This window comes from Leptodactylus fuscus, chromosome 3 (assembly GCF_031893055.1).
Source record: "Leptodactylus fuscus isolate aLepFus1 chromosome 3, aLepFus1.hap2, whole genome shotgun sequence".
In the NCBI taxonomy this organism is placed as follows: domain Eukaryota; kingdom Metazoa; phylum Chordata; class Amphibia; order Anura; family Leptodactylidae; genus Leptodactylus; species Leptodactylus fuscus.
The window spans coordinates 247,212,325-247,230,016 of record NC_134267.1 but is presented as its reverse complement, the minus strand read 5'-3'; the positions used below and the strand labels follow the sequence as shown (position 1 = coordinate 247,230,016).

General features: G+C 45.7%; 3 protein-coding genes across 4 annotated transcripts in view; 2 read left to right on the top strand and 1 right to left on the bottom strand.

The window, feature by feature from the left end:
• The window catches only part of LOC142198418 (uncharacterized), a 33,451-nt gene extending 28,196 nt beyond the window's left edge, over positions 1–5,255 (top strand). The window contains exons 2-3 of the mRNA XM_075269454.1: positions 1,210–1,318; positions 2,619–5,255. Of these exons, the coding sequence (XP_075125555.1) occupies positions 1,255–1,318; positions 2,619–4,045 (1,491 nt within the window). The 5' untranslated portion in view covers positions 1,210–1,254 and the 3' untranslated portion in view covers positions 4,046–5,255. The remainder of the gene's footprint in view (positions 1–1,209; positions 1,319–2,618) is intronic.
• LOC142198394 (uncharacterized) overlaps positions 1–17,692 on the top strand; it is a 1,100,421-nt gene that overhangs the window by 28,233 nt on the left and 1,054,496 nt on the right. Inside the window, exons 2-3 of the mRNA XM_075269423.1 lie at positions 576–670; positions 1,015–1,093. Of these exons, the coding sequence (XP_075125524.1) occupies positions 576–670; positions 1,015–1,093 (174 nt within the window). The remainder of the gene's footprint in view (positions 1–575; positions 671–1,014; positions 1,094–17,692) is intronic.
• The window catches only part of LOC142198397 (uncharacterized), a 112,808-nt gene that overhangs the window by 58,399 nt on the left and 36,717 nt on the right, over positions 1–17,692 (bottom strand). The gene's annotated exons all lie outside the window — the stretch shown is intronic.

Here is a 17,692-nt window from a genome sequence, read left to right as displayed (position 1 = left end):
CTCCCCGACATCTAACCAGAGGCCACTACAGGGCCGGATGGTCTCGGCCTGATCTGGAATCAGGTTATTACACAAGTCGTCAGTATAGAAATAGATGAGCTACAAATAGTCAGAATAAACCTGGTGAGAGCGCGGAATATCTACATCAGAAACATGCTGAGAAGCACCACAGGTCTCAGACGAGCAAGGTAGGAATTTCCTGGGCCATTACTAGGGCAATATTCTAACTAAAGCCCTACCTAGCTAAGGCTGTACTCTGACCAACTAATGTGCACCATATGCAATTGAGGTTTGAGATTAGAGGCTATAGAGCGCCGGGCGTCCAAACCAGCCTCCCGAAATGGAGGGAAGGCGGGACCGATCCGCCAGCCCAGGTGCTAAAGACAGATGCCGATAGGCTGACACCAGTGTCAGACTGACCATGCCCATCAATTGCAAGAGGATTAACCCCATGCATGCTGGACTGAACAGAACTAGCGGAACAGGCTGCGACCCTGACACCATGACTGCACCTATCCTAACACAGATCTCCAGCAGCTCATGTATTCCGTCACTGTGTGTTTGTGTCTCCACAGATGGATCCAGTAGGAGAAATCCACCCGAGAGATGTCCCCTGAGTCCTCTGTATTCCCAGGACTGCCCGGAGGAGAATGTCCCAGACAGTCAGCAGGTAGATGGCGCTGCTGAGTCCTGGGGTACATCTATATAGGGGGTGGAGCTCACCGCTCCTGTACTCATACATTTACCAGACAGTCAGTAGGTAGATGGCGCTGCTGAGTCCTGGGGTACATCTATATAGGGGGTGGAGCTCGCCGCTCCTGTACTCATACATGTACCAGACAGTCAGCAGGTAGATGGCGCTGCTGAGTCCTGGGGTACATCTATATAGGGGGTGGAGCTCCTGTACTCATACATGTACCAGACAGTCAGCAGGTAGATGGCGCTAAAGTCTTATCAAAATCTGACCATAAAGTGACTGAACCAAAGATATTACATTATTTCTTCCCTGTTTAGGGTGAAGATCTGATGGATATTAAGGTTGAGGTTAAAGAAGAAGCAGAAGAGGAGACGGATTACTGGACTGATCAGCAGTGTAAGGAGCGGAGACTTTCTCCTCTAGATACTACTACTCCCATCATCTCCTCATCACATGGCAATCTATCCCATCACTGTGTGTTTCCTACAGATGGAGCCATTGCCAGAAATCAGGGAGAAGATGTGACTGATATTAAAGCGGAGGCTGAAGAAGAGAGGATGAGGGGCCATCACCTGTGTAAGAGGGAAGTGGAGGAGGAGATTCCAGGAAGTGTTACCACAGGTACGGAGTCATGAATGGAGCAGGAGAAGTCCCAGGTTTCTTCAGGTCGGTTCCCCCTTAGAGCTCCAGTCCAGTAACTCTCCTCGTTCCTCATACCTGATAAGCAGGGGAGCAGCCCCGAGGGGTGAAGAGCTCATCTAATGTTTGGAGTCTTACAGGGCGTCCGCCTGTTACTGGTAATAATGCTGCTGCTTATTCTGGACTTTCTCTCTGAGAAGCAGAGGATATTCTATGTCCAGCCGGAATGATCTCCGTGCGTCTGGTAAGAGGGTTGCAGTAGGAGATGCGGTTTGGTGTGAGCGTAGGGTCCCAACCCTGTTTGTCATCAATAATGGAACGTCACACAGTAGGATGTGCCAAAAAATTCTCAGTGTTTTATTCAATACTCAAGTAGAGTTAAAGTGGTGAAACGTTTTTCGGTACAGTGAAGTACCTTCATCAGACTCTTTGTATAGCTGTAGCACAATGTATATCGTATAATAAAATGCGATAGTGTAGCCACTGGATTCTCCGCACGTATGCCTCGCAGGGTCCGCTGGAGTTAATCAAATTGGTGGTCAGTGGTGAAGACGCGGCACCAGGGGAAAAGCTGTAGCGCTGTTGAAAAGGGCTCGCCCTTTTCAACAGCGCTACAGCTTTTCCCCTGGTGCCGCGTCTTCACCACTGACCACCAATTTGATTAACTCCAGCGGACCCTGCGAGGCATACGTGCGGAGAATCCAGTGGCTACACTATCGCATTTTATTATACGATATACATTGTGCTACAGCTATACAAAGAGTCTGATGAAGGTACTTCACTGTACCGAAAAACGTTTCACCACTTTAACTCTACTTGAGTATTGAATAAAACACTGAGAATTTTTTGGCACATCCTACTGTGTGACGTTCCATTATTGATCTCCGTGCGTCTGTCACTGAGGATACAGCAGAAGCTGTACTGTACTCTACTCCGCATGACTGAGTGAAAGGACTTGCACCGACCTACAGCGTCTGAGCAGCCGGGGAGGCCAAGGAAACTTTTTTTTTTTTTTTTTGTACCAATACTTTAGTTTCCTTTTACTTATTGCCATTTGTATTGATGCACAACCCTGTTATCTGGAATCTGTTTGGTGTTTCTCCCCGGAGGCAGCGGACGTCCAGGCATCAATACAACAGTCTCCTGACCGAGTGACAGTGATGTAGTGATGTATACATGATATCTTATTGCCCGATTCACACCCTATGGAAATCATAGAACATGCAAATTAAATTTGTGCTAAAATCAATAAGAATCATAAAATCTATTTTTACTCCTACAGAAAATCCCAGTGCGATCTCTGAGGGAAACGTCATGTTATCAGTAAGTGATAAAGGAGAAGATGAAGATATAATGGAGCGCTCCTCAGGAGAAAACCTCATTACCCCTCATGTACATCCAGGACGTCACAGTACAGATCCATCATATAATCCCCCAAATCATGAGGAAACTTCTGACCATCCACAGATTGTGACCACAAGTACTGGGCAGGAAGAGAGGAAAGGGTTTCAGTGTGAGGAATGTGGAAGAGAGTTCATAAATAGTACAAGTCTTGTAACACACAGAAGAAATCACACAGGAGAGAATCCATATTCATGCTCAGAATGTGGAAAATGTTTTTTGAAAACATCAAGTCTTGTTAACCATGAAAGAAGTCACACAGGAGAGAAACCACATTTATGTTCAGAATGTGGGAAATGTTTTACAAACAAATCAAGTCTCATTATACATAAGAGAAGTCACACAGGAGAGAAGCCATATTCATGTTCAGAATGTGGGAAATGTTTTACAAACAAATCAAGTCTTGTTAAACATAAGAGAAGTCACACAGGAGAGAAGCCATATTCATGTTCAGAATGTGGGAAATGTTTTACAAACAAATCAAGTCTTGTTAAACATAAGAGAAGTCACACAGGAGAGAAGCCATATTTATGTTCAGAATGTGGGAAATATTTTACTACAAAAACACATCTTGTTATACATGAGAGAATTCACACAGGAGAGAAGCCATATTCATGTTCAGAATGTGGGAAATGTTTTACTACAAAATCACATCTTGGTATACATCAGAGAATTTACACAGGAGAGAAGCCATATTCATGTTCAGAATGTGGAAAATGTTTTACTACAAAATCACATCTTGTTATACATGAGAGAATTCACACAGGAGAGAAGCCATATTCATGTTCAGAATGTGTGAAAAGTTTTACAAACAAATCAAATCTCGTTAAACATAAGAGAAGTCACACAGGAGAGAAGCCATATTCATGTTCAGAATGTGGGAAATGTTTTGCTAAAAAATCACATTGTGTTATACATGAGAGAATTCACACAGGAGAGAAGCCATATTCATGTTCAGAATGTGAGAAATTCTTTTCATATAAATCGGATCTTATGAAACACGAGAGAATTCACACAGGAGAGAAGCCATATTCATGTTCAGAATGTGGGAAATGTTTTACTTCGAAAGGAAGTCTTGTTATACATGAGAGAATTCACACAGGAGAGAAGCCATATTCATGTTCAGAATGTGAGAAATTCTTTTCATTTAAATCGGATCTTATGAAACACGAGAGAATTCACACAGGAGAGAAGCCTTATTCATGTTCGGAATGTGGAAAGTGTTTTGCAGATAAATCAAATCTTATTAGACATCAGAGAAGTCACACAGGGGAGAATAATCGTGTTACCTATGACGGAATACAGTAAAGGGAGTAGCCATTTTGATGTTCTGTAGGTGGAAAATACCCGGCACTGCCTCTTGGTCTCGGTGACACAGCTCATGTTTTTATAAGACGCTGGCATTTTTTCCCATAGTATTTTGCATTTCCTTTTAGTATTTGTAGCCTAAACGTTGCAGCCAATCTGGAAGCCGCGCAGATCTTTCCATTATACTTCTCTCTGTTTATGCTCCACTCCCACTTGCATGGCTTCCTCCAGTGAAACAACCACTAAGTTGTAGAGAAGTGGAAGCAAGTGATTGCACCCAACTGACTAACCACAGAGAGCCATCCATCCAAGGAGGAAGTCCCCCCGCTAGCTCTTTATTACAACTAGCCAGACTCTACGGGAAAGAAGCCACCAGCTCTTTATCAAGGAAGAAAAGACCACCCTGAAGGAGAGGCTCAGCCCGGGTCCTCATATACAACCCCGAAGGGCCTTGGGATAATGTCACAATACGAAGCCATGAGCAGTGGGAGTACCAGGCCACTCGAAGTCGGATGAGGAAGAAACTGAATTGGCCCAAGTGCTGCAGTAGGAGTGGTCATATCATTTCTGATCGTCTCAACACCCAATATGCTAATTGTGCTCCATACTGTCAGGCGGTGTCTGCTCAAGTCCAGCACTACCGACCTGACTGGTAAAACTAACACCACCAATGGCTCAGGAGTGGGGGGAGTTAGAGAAAAACTACACCTATGCCAGAACCAGATGCCGAGCACCTACTGAAGGATGCAGAGAGCCGGATAGAGGTGGTGATGGGTCCTCTTTACAAACCCCAAGAGTCAACGTGTGTGATCATGTGAGAGGCCAAGTGGAAAGCCACGGAGGTGAACAGGGAACGACCCGGAGACCCCCGACAGGATAGTGGGTATGGAGGTGCTTATATAGAGGCCAGCAGGGTGAGAAGTTATTACAGTAATCAGACTGACCCGGAGACCCCCGACAGGATAGCGGGTATGGAGGTGCTTATATATAGGGCAGCAGGGTGAGAAGGTATTACAGTAATCAGACCGACCCGGAGACCCCTGACAGGATAGCGGGTATGGAGGTGCTTATATATAGGGCAGCAGGGTGAGAAGGTGTTACAGTAATCAGACCGACCCGGAGACCCCCGACAGGATAGCGGGTATGGAGGAGCTTATATAGAGGGCAGCAGGGTGAGAAGGTATTACAGTAATCAGACCGACCCGGAGACCCCCGACAGGATAGCGGGTATGGAGGAGCTTATATAGAGGGCAGCAGGGTGAGAAGGTGTTACAGTAATCAGACTGACCCGGAGACCCCCGACAGGATAGCGGGTATGGAGGTGCTTATATAGAGGGCAGCAGGGTGAGAAGGTATTACAGTAATCAGACCGACCCGGAGACCCCCGACAGGATAGCGGGTATGGAGGTGCTTATATAGAGGGCAGCAGGGTGGGAAGGTATTACAGTAATCAGACCGACCCGGAGACCCCCGACAGGATAGCGGGTATGGAGGTGCTTATATAGAGGGCAGCAGGGTGAGAAGGTATTACCGTAATCAGACTGACTTAGTATTGTCATGACATCACTCCTGGGCGGGGGAGGGGGAGGTGTCAATCAGAGAGGAGATGGGAGTCGATGAGAGGAGGCAGAGCCCGGAGTGGATAAGAAATGTCCCAAAGCGATCCTCACCTAGTTCCAATAATAAGTCAGTGACTCTCCTGATCATGGAGCTGCAGAGCTGAAGAACTACGGCAGATTTGGCAAGTGTATAAGTGTCTACCAGGTTTAATAAGTGGATTTTATAATGTTGACCTCGTTCTATGTCCCACACACAGTGCCAGCAAGATGTATGAGAGAATACAATACAGCGGTATCGGGCTCCTTCAGTGACTGCGCCCACCCCTCCCCCGCTCAGTAAGATTAGTAAAGATTTCATCGCGGTTCTAGGAAATCACTTTCAGTATCTTAAGGATGAATTACTCTGAGAAGACAAGAAGAAAACAGACTAAAGAAGCGGCTTCGAGTTATGAGATAAATCTAGACGGGACGTAGCGGGTCAGTCCGGATTCACTATTGGGTTTATAATAAGTCTTATTACCAGCACATACTGGAACTTATGGAGAACATGGACCTGGTGTCCAAAAGTGAAGCTGGTGATGACATCTACAGCCGCCATATGTCTAAGATCTTGGTGATGACATGAATGAGGTCAGAATATAGAGATGCAGCGATGTCCTACAAAGATACTTGGCTCTTGTATAACAACTATGGAGTATAAACCTTGTGACACCTCCCGTCCTGATCATCCACAATCGCCCAATACAGAACCTGTGGAGTTATAAGACGTGTCCATCCCCCACCCCAGAAGTTAGGAGCCTTCTCAATCCTCGTTTTATAAAGAATACAGGACTTTTGTTACACTTGATGCTACAGAAATCTGATATCACCGCGCGGATTTAGAATAAGTGAGATTTTTTTGTACAGGAAATGTAATTTCTGAATATAACATGATGGACGCAACAAGTAAGTCACAGCGAACTCCAAAAGACGAAACCACCGGCATGGGGCACATTTATGGGAGAGATCAGCTAAATATTCCCTCATAAAGTGACCGTAAATCACATGACCATGGTCAGAGTTTTCTCCTCTAGAAGTAACAGAATGAATGACAGCGAGCCGAGATCTAGAAAACCGCGAGGAACTGATACAGAAAGTCTATTGGAGAATTGTATAAATTTTTATTGTACATTTATTTGTCAATATTGGTCTGAAAGTGGCCGAGGCCTGTAATCTTAGAGAATGGTATCAGATGTGTAGCGAAGACGGCTCTGCCTAGTGAACTTTCACCTAGTATGTTAAGGAACAGAACACATTGTGCGGAAAAAAAGAGAGTCGGCTTCTCAAGATGTGAAAGTGTCAAATGCAAAGTCTGCAAGTATGTGGAAAGAGTTCCGGAGGATCCAAGTTATACTTCTGATTTTACATTCAAACTAAGGGAATATATAGATTGTAACAGTGATTGTGTCATTTATTGCATCAGAGGTACAGAGTGTATAAAAGTATATAGAAGATGTACATCCAGGCAACTAAAAACACACATTGCAGAGCAACGAAGAGACAGCAATAAACCCACAACTGAGAATGGTTCGGGTGCCGCACAGCATTATGCCTGAGTTCACAAGGGAACAATAGATACCTGGCCTTTCTTTGGCATAGAAAGTGTTAAAGAAAACCAAAAAGGGGGTGATAGAGGATCTTCTGTTACAAAGAGAAGCCACAAGTCACATGGCATGAACTTAAGAACCGATCTCATGCTGATTCATTAGGGGAAAGGACACAATGTGAACAAGGCCCTGGTGTCAGTCAGGGGAAGGACTTCTGTAGTTTACATTTGCTTGTTGTAAATCAGCCTGAATAGCAATGTATCTGATGTTTCTGTGCATTCTATTATGTGTAAGGAGAATGTTTGTTCTTGTGCCGTGTTAGCCAGTGGCTATGAAATATAAAATACAAAAAACTTGCAGGTCTTCAGTAGCTGATCCCTTTATTAATGGCTGACTCATAATGATGACAGATTACGACGTTTCTGAGCTCCTTCTTCAGATCTATCTGATAACACTTTCTACGGGCTGCATATATATATATATATAACTGGATTATGGTAATAGGAGCTGTGTAGCAGCAAAAGGGAAACTAGCGAGGATGTAATAAATGATGGAAATGATTGGAATAGCTGGAATAGAGGCGAATAAAGGGAAGTCAGACTCATCAGAATAAGGAGGAGGTAAGTGATAGAACAGGTGGAATCGAATCAGCTCATTACATGCAGACTGGAGGAAGTAGCCAACGATATCTAAGTCTGGCCGCACATACTGAATTAGGGCTACGACTAAGGGGTAGCGCCCAGAAACGCGTCAGCCAGATATGATGTTTTAGTCACTTTTTGGGGAGAGTTTTTCACTTGCACATTTGTAGCTGTTAAATGATGGATTTTAAAAGGATGAAATAAAGAAGAAGCTTTTAAGAAACACAAGAGTGCCGACCGATTTTCTTCATATATTGAAGCCAACTGGTCGGGCACCAAGTGAACCAACAGAAGCGGTGAGCTGTAGTCTCTCCTTACTATTTTCCATCATTTTCATGTCCACCAGTGTCAGCACCCCGACATGAAGTTACATGTGTGTGCTCACCCTCTACAATTCCTCCTCCTCCTCCATCAGCGCTGCACAATTCTGATCCTACTAGGCTCAATCCACCCTGATACCCCCAACTCTGCTGGTGCAAGGCTCTACTCACTGCAAGGGCCTAACACTCTGCAGGTAGAGGCTGAAGTCACCTGAAGGGCCTCAATCTCTGCTGGAGCTCAGCTTATGGGTCTGGAACTTAATTTGGAAGGGCTCATGTTAAGGGCCATAAAAGTGAATTTTGGAAGGTCTCCCCACATCACACACATCCACAATGACAGGTCAGGGGGGGACTGAAGGATTTCCCATTGTCTATTCCATCTGTGGTTGTCATGGGGAACGTGATTTAAAGGGGTACTTGGTAATGTTTCTTGACCTTAAATTGGGGTTTGTGTCCCTCCATTTGGGGAGTAAAGAAGGTTTCCGGGTATTTCCCACTTTGATAGAGGTTGTAGTGAGTGTGTATAGTGTGTAGTTGTTAGGCTGTGATAGTGGGGTAATAGAGGGGCTTTGGTGTGTTAGATGCCCCCAGACATGCTTCCCCTGCTGTCCCAGTTACATTGCAGAGGTGTCGGCATCATTTCCTGGGGTGTCATAGTGGATTTGGTGACTCTCCTGAGATGAATGGTGGGATCCCCTGAAACGGAGCAATTTCTCCCATAGACTATAATGGGGTTCAATATTCCTTCCAATAGTCCAGTATTGAGCGGCTATTCGGAACGAATAACGAACATCGAATATTTTACTGTTCGCTCATCTCTACACTATATGTATGAGAAGATAACCAGACCACAATAAGGACATCATGGCTGGTTATCAGGAGGACACTACATGTATGAGAAGATAACCTGACCACAATAAGGACATCATGGCTGGTTATCAGGAAGACACTACATGTATGAGAAGATAACCTGACCACAATAAGGACATCATGGCTGGTTATTAAGAGGACACTACATGTATGAGAAGATACCCTGACCACAATAAGGACATCATGGCTGGTTATCAGGAGGACACTACATGTATGAGAAGATACCCTGACCACAATAAGGACATCATGGCTGGTTATCAGGAGGACACTACATGTATGAGAAGATACCCTGACCACAATAAGGACATCATGGCTGGTTATCAGGAGAGGACACTACATGTATGAGAAGATAACCCGACCACAATAAGGACATCATGGCTGGTTATCAGGAGAGGACACTACATGTATGAGAAGATAACCCGACCACAATAAGGACATCATGGCTGGTTATCAGGAGAGGACACTACATGTATGAGAAGATAACCCGACCACAATAAGGACATCATGGCTGGTTATCAGGAGGACACTACATGTATGAGAAGATAACCCGACCACAGTAAGGACATCATGGCTGGTTATCAGGAGGACACTACATGTATGAGAAGATAACCCGACCACAATAAGGACATCATGGCTGGTTATCAGGAGGACACTACATGTATGAGAAGATAACCCGACCACAATAAGGACATCATGGCTGGTTATCAGGAGGCCACTACATGTATGAGAAGATAACCCGACCACAATAAGGACATCATGGCTGGTTATCAGGAGGACACTACATGTATGAGAAGATAACCCGACCACAATAAGGACATCATGGCTGGTTATCAGGAGGCCACTACATGTATGAGAAGATAACCCGACCACAATAAGGACATCATGGCTGGTTATCAGGAGGACACTACATGTATGAGAAGATAACCCGACCAGATTAAGGACATCATGGCTGGTTATCAGGAGGACACTACATGTATGAGAAGATAACCCGACCACAATAAGGACATCATGGCTGGTTATCAGGAGGACACTACATGTATGAGAAGATAACCCGACCACAATAAGGACATCATGGCTGGTTATCAGGAGGACACTACATGTATGAGAAGATAACCCGACCACAATAAGGACATCATGGCTGGTTATCAGGAGGACACTACATGTATGAGAAGATAACCCGACCACAATAAGGACATCATGGCTGGTTATCAGGAGGACACTACATGTATGAGAAGATAACCCGACCACAATAAGGACATCATGGCTGGTTATCAGGAGGACACTACATGTATGAGAAGATTACCCGACCACAATAAGGACATCATGGCTGGTTATCAGGAGGCCACTACATGTATGAGAAGATAACCCGACCACAATAAGGACAACATGGATGGTTATCAGGAGGACACTACATGTATGAGAAGATAACCCGACCACAATAAGGACATCATGGCTGGTTATCAGGAGGACACTACATGTATGAGAAGATAACCCGACCACAATAAGGACATCATGGCTGGTTATCAGGAGGACACTACATGTATGAGAAGATAACCCGACCACAATAAGGACATCATGGCTGGTTATCAGGAGGACACTACATGTATGAGAAGATAACCTGACCAGATTAAGGACATCATGGCTGGTTATCAGGAGGACACTACATGTATGAGAAGATAACATGACCACAATAAGGACCTCATGGCTGGTTATCAGGAGGACACTACATGTATGAGAAGATAACCCGACCACAATAAGGACATCATGGTTATCAAGAGCACTACACCTCCTGATCTCCTGATGACCTTACAGCCATGACATTACAGAGGGGCAGTGTAAGCAATGGCTTGTCCTGGTGAAGTTGGGGTGGGAAGTGATCTAGTCTGGAGGAGGCGGATAGGTCCTGCACCTGCCCTGCACCCACAAGCTGTTGTCAGTATTAGAAAGCACCTGGCCTTGCTGCATTTCTAAACCGTGACCTCTGATGCTTAATACATTGACCCAGTGGGCTATGAAAGCTAATGTATTGACCCCAGCCCATAATTGCTGCACCATGTGACAGTGGTGTGCACCTTTCCCATTTATAAGAAGAGGCCTGTATGGCAATATCAAGCAGGGCCAACTATTCTAGAAAACTAATGGTGGTTAGGTGTTCTTCATTGATACTGACCCCTTTACCAGCTGGCAAAATACAGTGAATTCCACTAAGTTGTATAACAGAGGCCGCACCACCAGTAACCTGGCCAGGTGGGAGTTGAAATTGCAGACCAGCTGGATGACTGGGGGCAGATTATTTGGTGCCATTGCCAATTCTATTTTGCCAAATGAGCTAGTGACACCATTTCATGCGAGTACAGAGACCTAGCACCGACACCAGCAAGAATGTCCTGCCTCTCTCCCAGCCAGCGGCACCTCTATCTGCCTGGTCGGCTCCTGCCCCTGCCCAGGCTTCCAGCGCATCTCCACTCCATCCACCTGCGGGAGAACCGGCTTCTGTGTCACAGGTACCAGCCTCCTTCTCTGCTGGCTCTCAAGATAGTGGCTGCCATGCGGTGGATCCGCTCCTGCCTCCCCCTCTTTCTGTGTCCCAGTGCTCCTCAGTGTCGCTGCAGCCCCCTGCCTCACCCATGTCCTTACCTGTGATGGCTGCTCCTGTTTCCCTGCTGAGGACTCCTGTGACCTCCTCCACTGCTCCTGTCCAGCTGTGCCCTCCAGGTGCTGGTGTATCTACCTCCTCCCAGACTCTGCAGCAGGACTTTGCTCTCCACAGGGGGATTCCTTCTGCTGTCCCTGGCTTACCTCCACATGATGCCTGCAGCTCCTCCATTGTGCACCCCTCTCTGACTGCAGGGGGTTCTTGTCCTACTAAGCACTCCTTGGACCCTCTCCTACCAGCTCCGCTACAAGTTGTTCCTGTCTCCTCACTCATCAATGCCAGTTATGACCAGGACTTTGCCTCCACGCCAGCGGCCCTGCGCTTTCCCCCTTCTCCTGACCTGTCCGACTCCTCACTCCCAGATGCTGCCTCGCTGGCTCACCGTTCTAAACGTCCTAAATTGACGGACATTTGCGATCTCCTTCCACATTATGCCTACCAAGTCGGATCTGGAATCCATTGTCCGAAGGGTTGAGGAGAGGCAGGAGAGGCATCTGTCAGGATTCAAGTCGGAGCTCCAATCTCGGTCGGGCCACGTCGCCTCCCAGGAACTACAAACAGCATCCATTGATCAACGTCTCTCGGCTGTGGAACAGTCCCTGTCCGCTCAACATTCCCTCAACAGGCACATCCTTCTACTGGTTGATGATCAGGAGAACAGGGGCCGGCGAAATAATACCAAGCTGCAGTCTATTGTCTCCACCATTCTTAACAGGGTCCTCTCCCGCCCTGTTGACACTGCGATTAATCTTGATAGAGTCCATCGTGCGTTGGGTCCCCCCTTCTGCAGAGCCAAGAGACGTCCTCTGTCGAGTTCACTTCTTCAAGGAAAAGGAGGACATTCTTCGGGCCGCCTGGAGACACGGCCCTGTCTCTTTCCTGGACAACCAAGTGCAGCTGCTCCAGGATGTCTCCCGCCGCACCCTAACCATGCGTAGGCTTCTGAAACTGGTCTTGCAGCTGGTCTAGGATTCTGGAGCTACCTATCACTGGGGCCACCCCTTCCATCTCCAGATACGGCGTAATGGCGCTCTCTTTGCTCTACACTCTCCGGATCAAGCGGCTTCCCTGGCGCAGTTTCTGGATCTCCCTGACCTTGCCGGACTGGTTGGACTTTCCCCTCACTTCTACTCCCCCAACCGGGCCCCTGGCATCTTCTCCCCTGGCCCGCCAACAGCCTCGCACCGAGGATTCGTCTCTGCCTCTCTCATGAGGGACATATCTTTTTGTTGCAACTACCTTGCTGAAACTTTGATTGATGCTCTCTATAGTGCCTTATCTATGTGTTCATTTTCACTGCTTTTTTCCTGATTGAGAAAAGTTTTCTTTACCCTGGTGGTGACTGCGTCGGGTTTCGGCACGTGGTAGCCTTCACTGTTGACCCTCGCCTGCCCCCCGTCAAGTGGGACATGCTCCGGCCGCTTTGTTCCCTTTTTTTGTGACTCGCGGCCAGCTGCGCGGCCCACTTCTCCTGGCTCACTGAGCCCCACTGGCCCTTCCAGGCCGGACCTAGTGGCTCGTTTTTCAGTCTTAGACCACTGTTTGCCCTCGGGCATTTAGCTCTGCTGCTTGGGGAATGGATGGCACTCTGTTGTAGTTTTACCTTTCCCCACTTAGTTAGTTAGGGTTTTTGGTGTATGCTGCGGCGTGCCCCTGAGACTTGCTTTAGTGGGGTTCTCCCCACTGTTTGGGGTTACCCTCTTGGGGATTAGCTTAGATCGGGGTTGCTTGTTTTATTTGCTTGTATGCTTTACTTTCCCCCGAGTGTCTTCTTTGTCCCCGCTCCCTTTTTTTTTCTTCTCCTTTCTTTCTTTCCTCCCTTTCTTCCTACAGTACCCCGGCTCCAGGCCCTCTCAGACGCCCTGCTGCGTATCATGGTTACTCTCTTGAGTTCAAACCTGGAGAGATTACTATTCTCATTTTCTCTCCTCTCTGCCCAGAAGTTTCAGGAGGTTAGCTCTGGGCTCGACCCCATCAGCCATATTCGCCTGGATGTCTTTTTAATACTGAACTCCCTTCTTCCAGATTGTTGTCCCTGCTTCCTGGCCCCACCGAGCTTAGGGTTGCTACCCCCCCCCCCCTCCTTTTTTTTTTCCTCTTCCTTCTCTCTTCCTTCTCTCTTCCTTCCTCCCCTTTCTCTCTTCTTCTTACTCTTTTATCTCCCCTCTTTTTTCTCTCTGCTGGGGTGATTCCAGTTATGCCAATATCTTATGTTTTCCATTGTTCTGTTTTGTTGTGTCAACTTGGACGTGTCCATTTGTGTCGTTGGTTTTGCGGGCCCCATTGATTGGGTCCTGCTTTGTCATTGTTTTGGTTTGTCTTTTTGCTTATTTGTAAATTGTTTATAAATAAAGAATTTATAAATAAAAAAAAAAACACCCGAACTTTCCTAAAACCTATCCTGGGCAGGTTTCTTTTTGGATGTTGGGGCTGCACCTTGGATGGAATTCTAACCATTGCATCCGTCTCTACCTTAGATGTCAGGTCTTGTCTGTAATAGAATCATAGAATATCATACATAGAATCATGCAATGTCATCATCTTTCTACATGTTTGTTACTCATCATGGAAATGGGATTCCTGTATGCCCTCACAGATTTCCTCCTAGTGCCCCTATCAGAATAACCACCAGTAGCACAACCCCCGCCAATCACAACCAGCATGTTTTCCACCTCTACCTCCAAGAACATTGCACATTGCTTCTATGCGTGGATGCCATAGCGCTCATGACGTGGCTCACCACACCCAGTTCTTTCGAAGCCATCATGGCATGATGCATCAACTTGTATGACAGGTGAGTCCTCTTATCTCAGTCCTTATATTTCACATCTCCTGATGAAGCCTCACCATACATTTAGGTAGTTCCTCAGACTGTGTTTTGCATCTTGGGGACCTTGGTGTTATTATGATGGCAGGTATATACAGACTGAGTCTATTTCATGAGCCTTATATGTGATAGGGTTACCATACAACATGCATCTGATGTATCGTTAGTAATGGTGAGACCGCACACAGTTATATCTGGATCATTGCGCTGCATCATTGTCTGAGTGATATTTACTATAAGGAGGTACGCTGTCACTAGAGATGAGCGAGTACTATTCGAAACTCCCGTTTCGATTAGCACGCACCCAAAGGAATGAATGGACGCAGCCGGCACGCAGGGGGTTAATCAGCCGGCCGCCAGCAAAGTCTGCATGCCGGCCGCTTCCATTCATTCCTTTGGGTGCGTGCTATTCGAAATGGCCGTTTCTAATGGTACTCGCTCATCTCTAGTTGTCACATTTCCTGCTACCACTGGTCACTTATGCTTGACATTACCTCACTGCTAGAAGTCTCCATTTTTTTACATCTAGCATACATTTCCATACAAGTGCGTTGTAATTCCCACACATGCTTCCGATTGTTATACTGAGGGCCTCCCCTTGCGTCTCGAGGGACATGTCTTCTGCTTTGTATGACTGGCCTGTGCTCTTTTTAACTTGTCTTTGTAACCGTTTTATATTTTTTTATAGGTTTGGATATTGACTGTAAAATATTAGATTTTTGTAATAATTGAGTGTTTCTTATTCGATGACTACACAAAAAACTTTTTTTCTAGTGACGATAGAGAAGACGTGGTTGACAGTACAGAAGGACAGCATGGTGAATTATGTGTGACAATAGAGAAAACAACTTTATGCTTAGGAATAAAATCACTGTGGCAATGGGTGGGGCTGTCAAAACTAGAAGTAGTGTTGCTGTTGCCACCCGCATTGTTATTGTTAGTACTTGCATGTTTCCTCCTTCCCATTCTTTAGCTTTTCCCCTGTCTTGTTTTTTTTTCCAGTCATTTTACTGCACTCTGCATAATTAGAATAGTTTCACACATTAAAATATGCGTCCTGAAGCCCGGCAATCACATCGAGGAGGCGCATTTTAATATGCGAAGCGAGCGTCACCCATTTACTTTTATGCATGCATTATCTCTCTTCCAACATGTTTTTTATGAAGATGGATTTTCAATAAAAAGTTAAAGATGTTTTAATGCGCTGGGTGAGCGCCCCCATTCATTCTTTCTACTGCATTTGTTCATGGACTGTATTATAGGGATGTAGAGCACAAGCCACCCAGGCGTTGGCTCAGACCGCTCAGCATTCACTCGTCTGGATTATAATGAGACTTTATTATTGCTATTTCCGCTAATACTACAGCACTGCCGCCAGTTTTATCCTCTTCTTATAATTATAATAGTGTTTGGCTACAATTCTCACACTGTAGGGCTTTTTAACATAAAACTATTTCAAGAATAAAGCAAAGCACTAAAGTGTGATCTGGTCAGTGACTATTAGACTAGAACTTCATTTTGACAATTGGTAATGTGCTGCAGTCAAGGGCTAAGGCTGAGTTCAGATGGGGTTTATTGGTCCAATATTTGATGCAGAGGCTGCCTCAGATTCCAGACAAAAAAAAACCGGGTAGCCGCGAATGGATTCCAATGCAGTGCACCGGCATCCAGCCGCGGCACTCCGCTCCAGTTTAGGCCCAAATGAATGGGCCTAGTCAGGATGGAGTGTCTTCATGCGGATGTCCGCGCCTGAAGAAAGAGCATGTCGCTTCTTTTTTCCGCGAACTTGCGGAAAAAAAGAAATGCCCGGCTCCCATTAATTTCAATGGGAGGCGTTTCTTTCGTTAGGATTTCGACGTGGATTCGGCTTCAAAATCCTGATCAAAAACCCCTTTTGAACTCAGCCTAACAGGCAGTGCAGATCTTCTCCCTCCCGCACTCCTATGATTTATCGATATGCCTGCAATGGATTCAATCTGACTAAACTGCATTGCACTTCTCCTACTCCCATGATTCTCTAGTGCTGTTACAAGTTTTGCTGCAGTCACTTCTGTCCATTACAGTAATGGAGTAATTGCTTTGGCTCATGCAGTCACTGATAACACATCCATCCATAGCTTGACTATCACTGGACACATCTTATATACTGTCTGTGACACCAGCACTGATTATTGGGTAAGAGGTTGTCAGGTGACGCCAGGACGTCTCACACACGCCTCCTCTGTATATTACCTGGGCAATGCTTGTCGTGGTCACCATTTTAGTTGAGATACAAAATAACGGTGGTACCGCACACTTGTTTAAAGTTGTGGTGCTAGCAAAAAAGGGTCCTCCGACCTACGTCATCAGATAAGGATACATTTTGCTGCACACACCATTTGTACTGAAGAAGTATAGTGATTTATGTTACAGCAGAGCATACGCCATTGAAACAATGCAAAGAAATAATTTTGAAAAAAAAGGCAAACTAGATCAAGTAAAGTTGAGGTTTTGGTCGTTTGACCTGCAACGGAATAGATCTAGGAGCAATAAACAAACATAAATCAGCAATGTGACATGCAAGGTCAAAATATAGCGCCGTGGTTGGAGAGAGATGAATAACTGGATGGGGTACATATAATATACATGAAAAACCGTAGTGGAGAAATAAAAAGTAAGAAAGCAGAAAGAAAAAAGAAGAGGAAACCAAAGATGGACTATATGTTATACAAAAAACATTGGAAGGGAGTAGGGTGTAAATACAGAGAGTCAAATACAAAGCTATGTAAGGTAGTCAGAGAGGGGCAAGTAGATAAAAGGTGTATAGAGGAGAAAAGAGACCCAGATAGCCAGCAACAAAAGTACAAATGGGTAGAAACATAAACACAATGTGAAACAAGAACAAGGATCTCAGAGTCAGGATGAGCCAGTAATGCAGGGGAATGGGAGGGAATACAAGGACAATGATACATAACCTGGGCAACAAACAGAGAGAAGTATCATAGAAGTGCAGCTTACCTAGTGCAGGGCAACTTACCGAATGGTGTCAGGGCGTGTGAAAGAGAGCCCATCAACAGGGATGAAATAGTCACACAAGAGAGCAACAGGAAAGGTGGCAAAAAAGAAGCCCAGGAAGGTGTGAAGGGGTAAACCGGATGTGACGTAATACAAGATGGTGGTGCGTTCCACCCATGTAAAGAGAGCCAGTA